The sequence below is a fragment of the Rhincodon typus genome, unplaced genomic scaffold (genome assembly GCF_021869965.1).
Source record: "Rhincodon typus isolate 14 unplaced genomic scaffold, sRhiTyp1.1 hic_rhity00002663, whole genome shotgun sequence".
In the NCBI taxonomy this organism is placed as follows: Eukaryota; Metazoa; Chordata; class Chondrichthyes; order Orectolobiformes; family Rhincodontidae; genus Rhincodon; species Rhincodon typus.
The window spans coordinates 9,651-25,000 of NW_025968301.1; the positions used below are offsets into that span (position 1 = coordinate 9,651).

At 44.1% G+C, this 15,350-nt stretch overlaps 1 protein-coding gene across 1 annotated transcript; it reads left to right on the top strand.

The window, feature by feature from the left end:
• Positions 1 to 1,445: 1,445 nt before the first annotated feature.
• On the top strand, positions 1,446 to 13,304 carry LOC109912846 (RNA-binding protein 38). Its single transcript, XM_020512290.2, has 3 exons — positions 1,446 to 1,827; positions 9,840 to 9,963; positions 13,173 to 13,304. Exons 1-3 carry the CDS (start codon positions 1,627 to 1,629, stop codon positions 13,229 to 13,231), a joined length of 384 nt encoding a protein of 127 aa, XP_020367879.1. The 5' UTR covers positions 1,446 to 1,626; the 3' UTR covers positions 13,232 to 13,304.
• Positions 13,305 to 15,350: the final 2,046 nt, after the last annotated feature.

Here is a 15,350-nt window from a genome sequence, read left to right on the forward strand (position 1 = left end):
TGCAAACTGGGGGCTGATCACATACTCAGGATGGGTGGGGGGAGCGGGGAGTTTCATTACGGCGTATTGAAATCCTGAAAGGTTCTTACATCAATGCAAGTCTTTATTTGAATTTAGGGGAGCATTCTCTTGAAAAAGGGTTTGGAAACAAAGTTAAACATGAAAGGTTACAGAAAAGACTTACAAGGATGTTGCCGGGACTGGCGGGTTTGAGCTATAGGGAGAGTCTGAATAGGTTGGGGCTATTTTCCCTGGAGCGCAGAAGCTGAGGGATGACCTTATAGAGGTTTATAAAATCGTGAGGGGCATGGATAGGGTAAATAGGCACAGTCTCTTCCCCAGGATAGGGGAGTCCAAAACTAGAGGGCATAGGTTTAAGGTGAGAGGAGAAAGGGATCTAAGGGACAGCTTTTTAATGCAGCGGGTGATGCATGTATGGAATGAGCTGCCAGAGGAAGTGGTTTAGTCATAGTGTTCTACAGCATGGAAGCAGGCTCTTTGGCCCAACTTGCCTATGCTGCCCAGTTTTCACAATTAAGCCAGTCCCATTTGCCTGTGTTTGGTCCATATCCCTCCACACCGATCCCATCCATGTATCTTTCCAAATGTATTTGAAATGACAAAATTGTACTCGCCTCCACCACTACCTCTGACAGCCTGTTCCAGGCACTCACCACCCTCTGTGTGAAAAAATTGCCCCTTGGAACCTTTTTGTATCTCTCCCCTCTCTCCTTAAACCAATGCCCTCTAGTTTTAGACTCCCTTACCAAGGGAAAAGCTGTCAGCTATCTAACTTATCTATGCCTCAAGACTGGTACAATTCCAACATTTGAAAGTCATCTAGATGTGTACATGAATAGGAAGGGGTTAGAGGGAAATGCTGGCGAATGGGACTAGATTAATTTCGAATATGTGGTTGGCATGGACAAGTTGGACTGAAGAGTCTGTTTCAGTGCTGTACATCACTATGGCACATCTGGAAGGGTACATGAATTTACAGGTATATGGGCCAAATTTTGGCAAATGGATCTAGATTAATTTTCTGAAGAAGGGTCCCGACCCGAAACGTCAACTTTCCTGCTCCTCTGATGCTGCCTGGCCCGCTGTGTTCCCCCAGCTCCACACTGTGTTATCACTGACTCCAGCATCGGCAGTTCTTACTATCTCTAGAGTAATTTACGATATCTGGTCGGCATGGATGAGTCGGACCGAAGGGTCTGTTTCTTTGCTGCACAGCTCTATGACTCTATAAATGGGACTAGATTAATTTAGGATATCTGGTTGGCATGGACCAGTTGGACAGAAGGGTCTGTTTCCATGCTGTATGATTGCAAAGGGTTAAATAAATCTCCCAGCCGAGAGGTTTCTGGAACCTTTTGCTTGAATAGTACAAAGTGAGGTTGCTGTAAAGTACAGCCCCTGATTTCTCTCTCTCTCTACAAATAAGGAACCAGACTTCCTACAGTCTGTGTGCAGCAAGCAGCGAGGTGGAGCTTAGCTCAGGCTATAAGCGGTAGGGCTGTAGGCTGCGTTGGGCTGGGAGTGGATGGGCTGTGTGTGCTGAGCACCGGGTTGGGGGGGGGGGGGGGGAAGCTGAAATTGTTCCCAAGCCCGGACTCCTGCTCAATGCTCTCGCAAGCCTGCACTGACCTTGACACCATGCACAGCCTCCAGAAGGACACTACCTTCACCAAGATCTTTGTGGGCGGTTTGCCCTATCACACTAACGATTCGTCCTTGCGGAAATATTTCGAGGTGTTTGGGGACATCGAGGAGGCGGTGGTCATTACTGACCGGCAGACCGGGAAATCCAGGGGCTACGGCTTTGTGAGTACTGGCGGGAGGGCGGGCTGCGTTTGGCTAGCGCCTACCCGGATTTACTGAGCCCTCTTCCCCTGCCGTTAGGGGATTAAAACTCCAGCAGTCTGTTTTAAAATGGGGATGGGGTTCCTGGGGAGGGAGGGGGGGAAGCAGACTGTTGACAGCAACAGTGAAGATAAGCCTGGGTTCAGGACTCAGTCGAGTTAAAATGTTAATAACTTGGGACTGGGGTGAAAAAAACCTCTTCCCTTTTTCTCCCCACCCCCCCGCCAAATGCAGAAGTAGCGCGGTTGATTCTCACCCGATATTTGTTTCGAGAAACTACCATGGCCAATGAAAAGGTATACATATATTTTTTTAAAAAAAACCCTGTTAGCTCGTCAGGAAATAGGACTGAGGTTAGTAAAGAGCTGCAATCTCACTCGTGCTTCAACGGGTTCTGGGAGAATATAGCAGGTGCCTTGTACACTTAAAGTCTGAAGGAGAGGGAGAGAGAACACACCGTTAGGCTGATTTCTGAATTGCAACATAAGTCCCACGTCCTAGTTTAAAATTTGCTTATCTCCCCCCCTCACAAATTCTATCTATAATGTTGTTCCGTGTAGCATTTTTCTTTGTTTTACAGTGAATTTCCCCTGTGTTTCACCTTCTTGCGTTCTTGCCATGTGGTGAAGAGAAACAACAGATCCGAGATGATGGGGCTTGGTGGGAAATAGCCAATTTATTGGGGAGAGGTGGAGCGCTGAAAATACAGCGGGATGAATATAAGCCTGCCTGTATCTGTGACCCCTACTGTGGGTGAAGAGAAGGGTCATGGTAGCCGTCCAAAATTGCTGGTTTTAGCCTCCCTAACCTTGTACCTTTCTATGGCTTCCTTAAATTGACCAGAGTAATGTCCATTCTGGCATCTCAGCCTCCTTTATGTTTTTTTTATTGCTGTTGTTCAAACATAAATTCACAAACGAAGTCATGCAGGGGTAAAGGATATTGGAGACAGTAAGGGCTGCAGATGGTGGAAGCCAGAGTCGGTAAATGTAGAGCTGGAAAACCACAGCAGACAGCATCCGAGGAGCAGGGAAAGTCAGCGTTTCGGTGGCGGGGGGGGGCCTTCAACTTTGTTTGCATTAGCAACAGTCAACATCCAAAGTTTCATTATTAGGGAAGCTTCAGTAATTAATTATTAGTAGCTGCATTGCCCCCACAAATGACCATCTGAAGATTACAGACAGTGTCCCACCTGCTTTCTGGTACTTCTTCATCCTCGGATATCCTCCTGGACAAAGACCAGTCAGATCCAGTTTCATCTACTTTAAATAGAACTGCTCCCTATGGTTTGGTGACCTGGGAACTGTTGGGTCATAGAAGCACTTGAACAACAATAGTCAAGCTTTCTTTGTGACTCTGGGGTTAAGAGCACTAAAGAACAGGAAATATCTGGTCTGAGTAGAGCTGAGTGCACTGTTCCCTGCCCAGCAACGGGGGGCATTCGTATTAACCACAACACCCACTGGTTCAATAGGATTTTGGAGGGGGGGGGGTAGGAGGCACGAGGTTGGTAGAAGAGACCAACAATTCCTGCTCCAAGTGGTTATCCAATAGCTTCCTGCAGTAAAGTGCATGTTGTAAATATTGTCTAGGGAGCAGAATTGGTGATGCCCTCACTGTAGAATAGCCTGCTCTCATAAAAGCAAACACTGCAGATGCTCAAGATCTGAGGTAGAAGCAGAGACTGCTGGAGAAACTCAGCAGGTCTTTGGAGAGACCGTTAACTTTTCAAGGCTTCTCCTCTAGATCTCTGCTGTGGTAATTGTAACTGTCCATACAAACATAACTCTTCCTTCAGAAGGTGAGGGGACAATGGAGAGTCCATTGAACTGAGTATTTCTTCAAACCCCTGTAATAACACTCTTTATGGAGGGTGCTGGAGGGGGTGGGAGAATATTATTCAGAGAAGAGAATGTGTCTCAATGTTTGAAGCTTTGCCAAGCACTTTATTTCAGATGTGTTGTTTCGGTTGAGTCAAAGTGAGATTTTAATCAGCTAACCATAGCACTTCTGCTGCCTTCAATCGTACTGAGCAAACACATCCATTAGTAGCTTCAAAATAGAATAAATAATTGCAGATGTGACTGACAAAATGCCCCAGCAATCTCCTTTTTAAGTCATGTCTCCAGGGAAGGGACTGGGAGGAGCTGACTGAGTACAGTGCTGGATCAATGTAGAGGGACAGTTTGGGTAGGCTGGGAGTTAGTGCATGAGAAGTGGATTCACCAGAAGTGATTCACTCAGTGTTTGTAGATAACTACATATATTTCTATAGCTTCCTTAAACTGACCACAGTAACAGTTCCATTCTGGCATCCCTTATGTTTTTGGCTTCTGTTGTGCAAATGTGAAATCACAAATAACGTCATGCAGATATAAAGTATTGTTTTCACCAGCAATAGTCAATATCCAAAGTTTCATTGTTTTTAACATTCATGATTAAATACTCAATTAAGGAAACTTCAGCAGTTAATTGTCACAAGACCCAAGTCAGGCGCAGGGCTGGAGTTAGTTTAATCAGAACCAAATGTTAATTGCAATCCATTGACCGACCTAATGTGTGGAAGTCTCTCTTGTCATTGTTTTTCAAGAGTGCCTTCTCAGGTACCAGGTACTTGCTGCAGATGTTAGATACTCCAGTCCCATGATTCAGGCTCCCTGCATCGGGAACTGTTTTGGAAATAGTTTGCATTCATTTAGCGCCTGTCACAATCTCTGAATACCCCAGACATTTCCTTTTATAGCCAGTGAAGTACTTTTGAAGTGTATTTATTGCTGCAATGTTGGGAACACAGCAATCAGTTTGTGCACAGAAAGCTTCCAATAATAGCAGCTTTTTTTGGAGTCCATCTCCTTTCGTGGGTTTCTGAAAGTCATGCAGACATAAACACAATGTTTGGATTTTACATCAGCCATGGGAGAAGTTAAAGAAAAATGTCAACAATGTTTTGAAACTTCTCATTGTTCGCTGGAACGAACTCCCTATCTGTAAATTTTGCTGTTTTTTTCCCCCCCTACATTTGAAAGAACAATACGCTTCTGCAGTTGGAATCTGCACAGTTTGTAGTGGTCACTTTGTGCTGCACACTTTTTTTGTTAGTTATTGCAACCAGTTTGTGGTGTAGACTGGGTCAGCTGCAATGTGGGTGTTAGCTATTCTGCACTTCAGGCTTTTTATCAGGCCTGAACAGAAAGGGTTTGATACATTCCCAACAAAGCAAGCAGCACGCTTCACAGCTCAGTTACTAGCCTGTTTCGGGCTGCTGTTTGTAAGCAAGACTTTTGGATAAAACAGGACCAGTTGGTGTGTGAGATGTGGTCATTTTGAGATCCTGGGGGTCAGTCACCTGTCAGGGTTGAATTGCCTGAGTGTCAGTTGATGGAAGTGACACCACTTTTAAAAAAAAAACTGGCAGAATGTCTGACCAAACTGAAAGATTTTAAAAGTAAAGCGGAGAAGTCCCATTTCAACAGTACCAAAGGGCTCTGCCAATAACAACAGAGTTTATTGTTCAGTGTCCATTCCCAATGGCTTCCACAGGTTATGGAAGGCATCAGGAAGAATGCTGGACTCTCTGACCTAGGCCCAACCATCTTCAGCTGCTTCATCAATGACCTTCCCTCCATCATAAGGTCAGAAGTGGGGATGTTCGCTGATGATCGCACAATGTTCAGCACCATTCGTGACTCCTCAGATACTGAAGCAGTCCATGTTCACATGCAACAAGATCTGGACAATGTCCAGGCTTGGGCTGACAAGGGGCAAGTAACATTCACAACACACAAAAGCCAGACAATAACCATCCCCAATAAGATGGAAAAAAACCATCCCTTGACATTTGTTACCATCACTGAGTCCCTCACTATCCATTTCCTGGGGGTCATTTTTGACCAGAAACTCAAGTGGACTCACCATATAGATATAGTGTCTATAAGAGCAGGTCAGAGGCTAGGAATACTGCAGCGAGTAACTCACTCCCTAACTTCCCAAAGTCTGTCCACCATGTTCAAGGCACAAGTCAGGATTGAAATGCAATATTTCCCACTTGCCTGGATGCGTGCGACTCCCAACAGCACTCAACAAGCTTGACACCAATAAGGACAAAGCAGCCTGCTTGATCAACACCACATCCACAAACATTTACCCACTTCATCACTGAGGCTCAGTAGCAGCAGTGTGGACTATCTACAGGTGAACTGCAGAAAATAACTGAGGCTTCTTAAACAGCATCTTCCAAACCCAAGACCATTTTCACCTGGGAGGACAAGAGCAGCAGGTACCTGAGAACACCACCACCTGCAAGTTCCCCTCTAAGCCACTCACCATCCTGACTTGGAAATATATCGCCGTTCATTCATTATCGCTGTGTCAAAACCCTGGAATTCTCTTACAAACAGCACATGGACTGTAGCGGTTCAAGAAGACAGCTTACCACCACCACCTTCTCAAGGGGCAGCTAGGGATGGACAATAAATGCTGGGCCGGCCAGTGACACCAACATTCCATGAGTGAATAGTTCTTTTAAACAACGCTCTTTCTGTAAGGTCACCCAGACATGATCAAGGGGTGGAAAACAGTCAGTTTGATAGGGTGACCATCTCCTTCCCAGCTGGCTGCACTGTGAGGGGCATTCTGTGCGACAAGACAGCATGATATGTGTTTGTGGAAACATAGAATATTACAGCACACAAACAGGCCATTCAGCCCATCAGTCTGCAGTGGCTTCCTTCATATGATCTAACTCCTCTAATCTCTAATTCAATGTGCTGTTCTTCATGTATCAGATAATATTCCTCTCTTTCAACCTCTCTTTCCGCTTTCTCTTTCACAGCAACCTATCAATTCTTTTTCTGCATTGGGTCGAGGAGACCATATTCACGTTGTAAAGACCCTTTTGTATAAAATACTTGTTACTCTCCTCTACCTGATTATCTCAAGGTTGTGCCCTTGTTACAATGTGTTCATTCATTAGAAATGATCTACTATCTCCTTCCTCAACTGATTTCTAAGCATTGTTCCTTTGTGCATTTCTCCCCATTTTTTTTTGAGTGTTGAGCTGTACATGTATCATGTGTGCAAAACATTCTGTGACTAGAGTGCACTGGAGGACACAAACTGAACAATTTGATCATAGCTATTAGATCCTGATCTGCATTGATACTGCTTTCTTTTGCTTGGGTGCACCTTCTGTGCGATTGTCTTATTAATGGTGCCATACCAGTATGGAGGGGCACCTTATGCTGACCCTGAGAGCACAGTGCAGAATATTGGTCCAACCTGCCCATTATCTCAGCCTACGTGAGCTCCTTTGGTCTTTCACAGTTGGTTCAACGCTCCAGTTTGCTGTCATTTTGCTAAGTCTCAAAATCACTCCTGGGCAGCATCTTGTGGAACACCCCCTGGGCCTGGGGACGCATCTTACTGTCTCATCTCTGAATCACCAGGTTATGGATTCAAGAGCCACTCAGAAAACTTGAGCTAATCATCTAGGCTGGTATTGCACTGCAGTGCTGAGAGAGTGCTTCATTGCTGGGGTGAGGTATCACAACAGCTCCTGTTCGCTCTCCTGGAGATAGCAGATCCTGCAGAACCCCTTTTTATTTGAAGAAGAGCAGGGAAATTTCTTTGGCTTCTTGGGAATATTTATCTCACCACCACTATAACCCGGTTAACTTTTAAAGAAGAAACCTGTACACCTGGAAATTAACAGATGGATTTATGCCTCAGGACAACCAGAACTGGACACAGTATTCCAGAAGAGGCCTAATCAACATCCTGTACAATGCTCATCATGATGTCCCAACTCTTATATCCAAAGGTCTGAGCAATGAAGGCAAGAATGCTAAATGCCTTCTTAACCATCCTATGTGATGCAAACTTGTAAGAATTATGTACCTGAACCCCTAGATTTCTCTGTTCTACATGTTGATAAATTTTTAAAAAAATCCTAACCAAGGCTCCATGCTGTATCCCATACTGATGACATTCTGGCATGCTTTGGGATGACTCAATCTGAAATGCAAGTAAGTTAGTTTCAACATGACCCTGATTCTGTAACCCTTGTGAATAATCTAGGTTTCTAACTGATGTGATAATCCTCCCTCCAGAATTGCTAGCCCAGTTAAGGAACTATTTACAATCTGCTCTTAACTTCCTTCGCTGTGGAAACATTGTACATAATTACTTCAATAAAATCACTTAAATTGTGGAACTTCCTACTGTTGCACAAGATTAGAGATGGGGTCATTTGTTGTTTAAGTTTGACACTTCTACCATTGGTCTTGCAAGATGAACATGTTACCTTAAGTGTGATAAATCCAGGCTCGTTTGAGTTCCTTTATTTTTATTTAACCTATTTTTCTAACAAACCTCTTCAGAGTTGTTATTACACATCTCTGGAGCAGGTGGGGAACTTGAACACGGGCCTCCTGGTCCAGAGGTAAGGACATTGGCAATGTGCCATGAGACTATTGATATCAGCTTCTGAGTCAGAGGCCCCTGTTTGCTACAGTTACTGTTAGTTTTAGCAATTAATGTTTTATGTTGTCTAACATGTAATGAGATAGTCACATTGTGACTAGCATCGTTGGAACGTATCATCTAGTCATCATAATATTGTTGAGTTGTTGTGTTTTGGGACCTTGCAGGAGTGCCCCTTAAACTTATTTGGTTGTCAAGTGCCTTGGAAAGTTTTGAGGTTGCAAAAAGTGCTTTACAATTAATTGCAAAATTTGTTTTTAATATCTCCACGCTTCTATGTCTTTGCTTCATCCAATTCTCTTATCAGGTAGTCACATTCCCTTGAATTCTATTTGCCGTTATCTTTGCTGTAAGTCTGTTATACAAGCCCTTATCAAACACTTTTTGAAAATTCATATAACTTGGGAGTGTTTGCCCCAAGGCTAGTGTTTCCACTTTCTGAGGTGTAAGCTATAGGACTAAACCCCACTCCAGAGGTTGACTGACTACTGTTCATTAACACTGCCCTGCAGTTCTGAGAGAGAGAGAGGTGTTGTCTGACCAGAGGTCAGGTTTGGTGTAAGAGATCTCAAACCTTGCCAGGAGAAGAACAGAGGAGTTCTTTCAGGTTCCTTGTCCAACATTTATCCCTCAGTCAAACCTAACCCTATCATTTTCATAGATTATCCATTCATTTGAACCGTGCCATTTTGGCTGTTGATGAATTGAGACATCCTCAAAGTCTAGAAGATTCCTTCTGTAAATGTGATGGTTTAGATTTACTTTGTCCTCAGACTGTTCTAACCTGAGTTCTGGGACTTTTTTTAAGGTTTTGGAGTAGATCTGTTTTTTTTTTTAGATTTTTTTTTAATTAACTCCCTACACACGGACGTCGCTGATTGGCCAGCATTCATTGCTTGTCCCTAGATGCCCTTGAACAGAATGGCTTGATAGGGCAGTTGAGAGTCAACCACATTGCTGTAGGTCAGGAGTCACATGTAGGTCAGACCAGGTAAGGATGGCAGATTTCCTTCCCTGAAGGACATCAGTAAACCAGATGGTTTTTTTCCAACCATTGGCAATGGTTCATGCTCATCATTAGACTCTTAAGTACAGCTTTTTTTTAAGAATTGAATTCAGATTCCACCATCTACTATGGTGGGATTTGAACTCAGTCCCTAGAACATTGAGTTTTTGGATTAATAGTCCAGCAATAATACCACTTGGCCATCATGTCCCCTAAATGCAAGGAGGCTGAATGTTGTCCTTTCTGTCTCTGTGAGCTTGTATACACTGAGCTGTAGTAGACTAGTGAGCCTGGGGTGGGTTATGATATAGCTGCAGGTGCCTAGCCCTGGATCAGGTCCAGTGGCTCAGGTTATGCGTCCAGCCCAGGCCTTACTGCTCTGTGTCGCTTACTTTCCTGATTAACTTGACCTCTGCATCGACTGCGGGAGCTGTGTGTACTAGTTCAGTACAATAACTGACCGTTCTGTCTATTTTTGTTGCTGCAGGTCACCATGGCAGACAGGGTGGCAGCGGACCGAGCATGTAAAGATCCCAATCCCATCATTGATGGCAGAAAAGCCAACGTCAATCTAGCCTACCTGGGAGCAAAACCAAGAGCCATACAAACTGGTACGTAACCAACCTTTGTACAGAGCCTGGTGTCCTGTATTTCTTCTTTCTTGAATGACATGTGGACACTGCCAGCATTTCTTACCCATCAGTACTGAACTGAGTGGCAGGCTAGGCCTTTTTAGTGGACAATTAAATCTGCTTTGGGTCTGGATTCACATGTAGGCCAGACCAGGCAAGATGGCAGATTTCCTTCCTTTAGAATATAGAACAAAACAGCACCAGAACAGACCCTTTGGCCCACCATGTCTGTGCCAGCCATTATGCCATTCCATCCTAATCCTATCTGCCTGCATATAGTCTGGACCCCTCTATTCTCTGCCCATTCATGTGTCTGGCTAAATGCCTCTTATCTGTTTTGACCACCTCCCCTGGCAGCATGTTCCAGGCACCTAACACCAAAAAGAAACTTGCCTCACACATCTCCTTTAAACTTCCTCCATCTCACCTTAAACCTATGCCCCTTAGTATTTGTAACCATAGAGTCAGGTAAGCAGGGTCCCTGGGACAGGTTTGTTACTGTCTCCTATTGTTGCAGGCCTCTGCCAAAAGGCCATCTGCTCGGAGGTATTAGGGTAGTTGATCAGGAGACAGTGCTTGGAGGGGCATTAAAGTTGGGATATCCTTCAGAAAAATGACATCATTAACAGTAGTATCAAGTGGCACATACAGAGCAATAACCTGCTCACTGATGCTCAGTTTGGGTTTTGCCAGAAATAGTCAGCTTCTAACTTCAATACAGTCTTGGTTCAAGCACAGACAAAAGATCTGAATTCCTGAGGTGAGGTGAGAGTGACTGCCCTCGATATCAAGGCTACATTTGACTGAATGTGGTATCAAAGAGCCCTAGTAAAACTGGTATCAGGGGGCAAACTCTCCACTCATTGGGCGTCAAACCTGGCACTTAGCAAGATGATTGTGGCTGTTGGAGGTCAGTCACTTCAACTCCATATCATTGGCCACTCATGGCATGTCCTATCCATGCCTTTTAAAACATATATAGTACTCAGTACAGAATCCTCTAGAATGAACCTTTTCTATTTGAAAACAAATGCCATTTGAACACTACCCATCTACAGAAACCACGGAAAAGGTGTTTCTTGACTTGAATGGGTTAGCCTGAGGCCAAGATGATGATTCTCTCTCACTCCAAGGTGAACGTCTGCAAACAATAACCCAGACTGTGACTAATCAACCAAACCCAGCACCATATTTGGCAAAAGAAACCATGAGAAACCACATGGTAAGGGAGTCATTTTGACCATTTTTAAAAGCCTCTGTTAAGTGCTGCCAATGGAAAAGCAGACAGGGCAGCAACATCTGGACACAGTAAAATCTCTAATCTGTTCCTCTTCAAGTTCACTGATACAGCAAACTGATCTCTGGGTAACAAGAGAATAGGTACCACACTTTGTGACCTACAGAAAGTCCCATCTTTTCAAGACAATAGTGCAATGTCTCACGATACACCTATTTTTGGTTTCTGAATTCACAAGCCAATTACTAATTATAATTATAAATTATAAATTTATTTAATGACTTGAAATTGTGCACTATTTGCTTTAACTGCACTTTTCTTCAGAATTGGTGTATGTGCACCCACGCTACTGGGAGAATGATGACTAATCATTAGATTTTTCCATTAATAATAATCTTTTCTTTAAACATCACGAAGAGCTTGCTGCTCATTATTTAACAGTCCACACCCTCCGGTTAAGAGACATACAGGTAGTTCTCCTATAATGCGATAGTTGTGTTCTTGTGTGACCTCGAGTGTAGAAAATCACACTGTAGAAAATTGCGTTATAGGGAAATCAATAAGAAAATTGCTATACCTGTACAGCAGAAACTTCGTGTTATCCAAACAGTGTCCACCATTATCAATTGCGTTTTAGCCAATTCACGTTAATGAAACATGTGTTATAGCAGAACTACCTGTACACCCTTTCCATTTCAAAAAACACTATTATTAAGGGAACAGAGATTTCAGTAATTCTGTAACACTCGGAACATCTCTGCAGGAGTTCCTCAGGGTAATGTCCTAGGCCCAACCAGCTTCAGCTGCTTCATCAATGACCATCATGATGTCAGAAGTAGGAATGTTCGCCGTTGATTGTACAATGTTCAGCACCATTCGTGATACCTCGGATACTGAAGCAGTCCATGTTCAAATGCAACAAGATCTGGACAATATCCAGGCTTGGGCCAACGAGTAGCCAGTAACATTTGTGCCACACAGTTGACAGGCAATGACCATCTGCAACACGAGAGAATGTAACCATTGTCCATTGACACTGCATGGTGTTGCATCTCTAAATGCCCCATTATCTACAACCTGGGGTTACCATTGACCAGAAACTGAATGGACTCGCCATATAAATACTGTGGCTACAAGAGCATGTCAGGGGCTAGAAGTTCTGCAGCACATAACTCATCTCCTGACTCTCCAAAGCCTGTCTACCATTGACAAGGCACAAGTGTGATCATTTATTCCCCACGTGCCTGGATGGGTGCACTCCACCAACTCTCAAGAAGCTTGGCACCATCCAGGAAAAAGCAGCCAGTTTGATTAGCATCTTGTACATCATTGTCAGCATCCAGGGAAGATGTACAACAGCAATTCACCACTTCAATTGCCATCTGCGGAACCTGTGACCTTAGCTATGTAGAAGGACAAGGATCTGAATGTCGTCCAGGTCTTGCTACACATTGACATGGCCTACTTCAGTGTCTGAGGAGTTGTGAATGGTGCCGAACACTTTGTACACTATCCACTTCTGGAGGGAAGGTCATTGATGTAGCAGCTGAAGATGTTTGGGTCTAGAGTGCTTGGGAACACCACCGCCTCTCTGTCCTGACTTGGAAATATATCGCTGTTCCTTCAGTATCGCTGGGTGAAAATCCTGGAAATCCCTCCCTAAGTGTATTGTGGGTCTATCTACAGCAAATGGACTGCAGTGCTTCAAGAAGGCAGCTCACATTCTCGCGGGCAATAAATACTGGCCCATCCAGTAATACCCACATCCCATGACTGAATTAAAACAAAACCACATTGAAGGCAGAGTAGGAAGATCTTCATCCGAGATATTGACCACATTGGTTTAAACATCCCCCACTGTCTAATTAATAAGTGTCTGTCTCTGTCTCGGGATTCCAACTACTTCTCTCTTGCAGTAGTTTTATTTATATCTAATCTGTTTTGTTTTCAGGATTTGCTTTGGGCGTCCAACAGATACACCCGGCTCTGATCCAGCGTCCCCTCGGGTAAGGGAGAAAAACCTTTGTTATACAAGTGGCTCTGTACCTAGAAGGTTGTGCATTTCCATAGCATCTCTCACCATCTCAAGTTGCCCCAAAGAACACTGCAGCTAAAGAGGCACTCTGCAGTTTCTGTTGAAATGTAAGAAATGCAGCAGCCAATTTGCATGCAGTAAGATCCCACAAACAGTGATTTGATCACTATGCAGGAATCTGTTTCGGTGATGTTAATTTGAGGGATAAATATTGGCCAGGACACAGGAAATAACTCTGATCTTCAAATAGTACCATGGGATCTTTTAAATGCATGGATGATACACCACCTGGGAGGGGCAATAAATGCTGCCCTTAAATGCAATGCTCCCATCCCAAGAATAAAACACAACACAGGGTCTCAGTTTGACGTCCCATCTAAAAAGTACAGCACTCTGACACTACTGCCCTGGACTGTCAGCTTAGATTATGTCTTAAGCTTCTCTTGTGTGGTTTTATGCACTAATCAAAGATTTGGTTCAAGACAAAGACAAGGCATTATCAAGAATTATCTCCAGATTTAGGCATATTTGGAGCTTTGTTCAATAATGCTAAATATCCTTCTACACGCTAATCTAAGATATACCAGGCTGAAATCTTACTGCTGCACTGACAAGAGAATCTTCTCTCAAGTCAATCTTTCTTCCAGCAAATCTGACTGTGTCCACACTGTGCTATTTATGTCTGGTGGGGTGCAGCTCCATGACATCATTGTAAGCTTCCTCCAGGGTCCAAAGTCTCTGTTTATACAACACTGAAGTCTCTGGAGTGGGCACTTGGAGGTGAGAGAGTACTACACACTAAGTCACAGTTAACACGCTGAATCAGGAGGATAAACTGAAACCATTGGGATACAGAAACAGAAATTGCCACTGAGCCTCTACTCTATTCAATTTGGAAATAGTAGCTCTGAATCTCTTCTTTCTGGTAGCCTTGATTCCACATTTTGAAATACTGTTGCCTCAGATATTTTCTAATCAACCTGTTCAGAGATGTAATTACATACAGGGCTTGAACCCCGACCTCCTTGTTCAGAGGTAGGGACACCACCGTTGTGCCACAAAAGCCCTCCATCTGCTTGTCTAACAACATTCAATCAATCTCCATTTCAGGTTTTCAATTAACCTAATGTCGCAGCTTCCTGCAGGAGAGAGTTCTACATTCTACAATCATCTTCCTAATAGCACTTCTGAATAACAGCTCTAAGTATAAAGCTGTGGCTTCCTCATTCGGGTGTCTCACACCAGAGGAGTTATGTCTTTCTGTCTACCCTGATGTGCCCCTTATCTTAGTAATACCACTCACAGATTGGATTGCTCATTTATTTTCCACCCACCCTCTCTCTCTGCCTTTAATTTTGATGGGAAATGGTTACTCAGTTTTATTAGCACTGAGTACACAGCCTTGCCATTCCCAAAGGAGCTGGATAATCCCTTGTTTTTGAGTGTATTTCGGATGAATTCACTCTAAACTGAACCTTTCACATTGCATTAGGTATTCGGGCAGAAGGAATGTGCGGATTGAACTCTGTTGTGTTTTTGTCAAATCAATCTTCCTTTCCTTTTCATATTGTGCTGTTTCTCAGAGGTGGAGACTCCATTCACAGTTGCTCCCAGCTCTTGTGTGGCACAACCTCTGACCTTTAGTACATTGGGCTCTGGAGTGCTGAGCCATACCGATCAGGAAAATCTCAGGGTGCGAGCCCCTCATTCTCTGGGATACTAGGGCCAGAGGAGATGCCATGATGAGAGGGGGGAGCGGGCAATGTTCCTGCTCCTCATGATGACCCCTGACTCAGACTGAAATGCGAGTGCCCACGTTGATGAGGCTTGGGCTCCATTGCGATGGTGGACACTGATTGGAGCCAGATCTTCCTTACCTTAGAAGCGGAGAGAGAAGCAAATAATGGGGCAAGTTGATATGGGAGAGATACCTACTCCCTTTCCTGCCCGCCACCTCTTGAGGGACATGGGTGACCTTGCTGACCCACTGCTTTTAAGTGGCCGTTTAGTGACCAGGGCAGTGCCGTGGTCTGCCAATGGTCCTGTCACATGTCTAACCTGGCAGGTGGGAAAAGTGACCACTGCTGTTCCTAT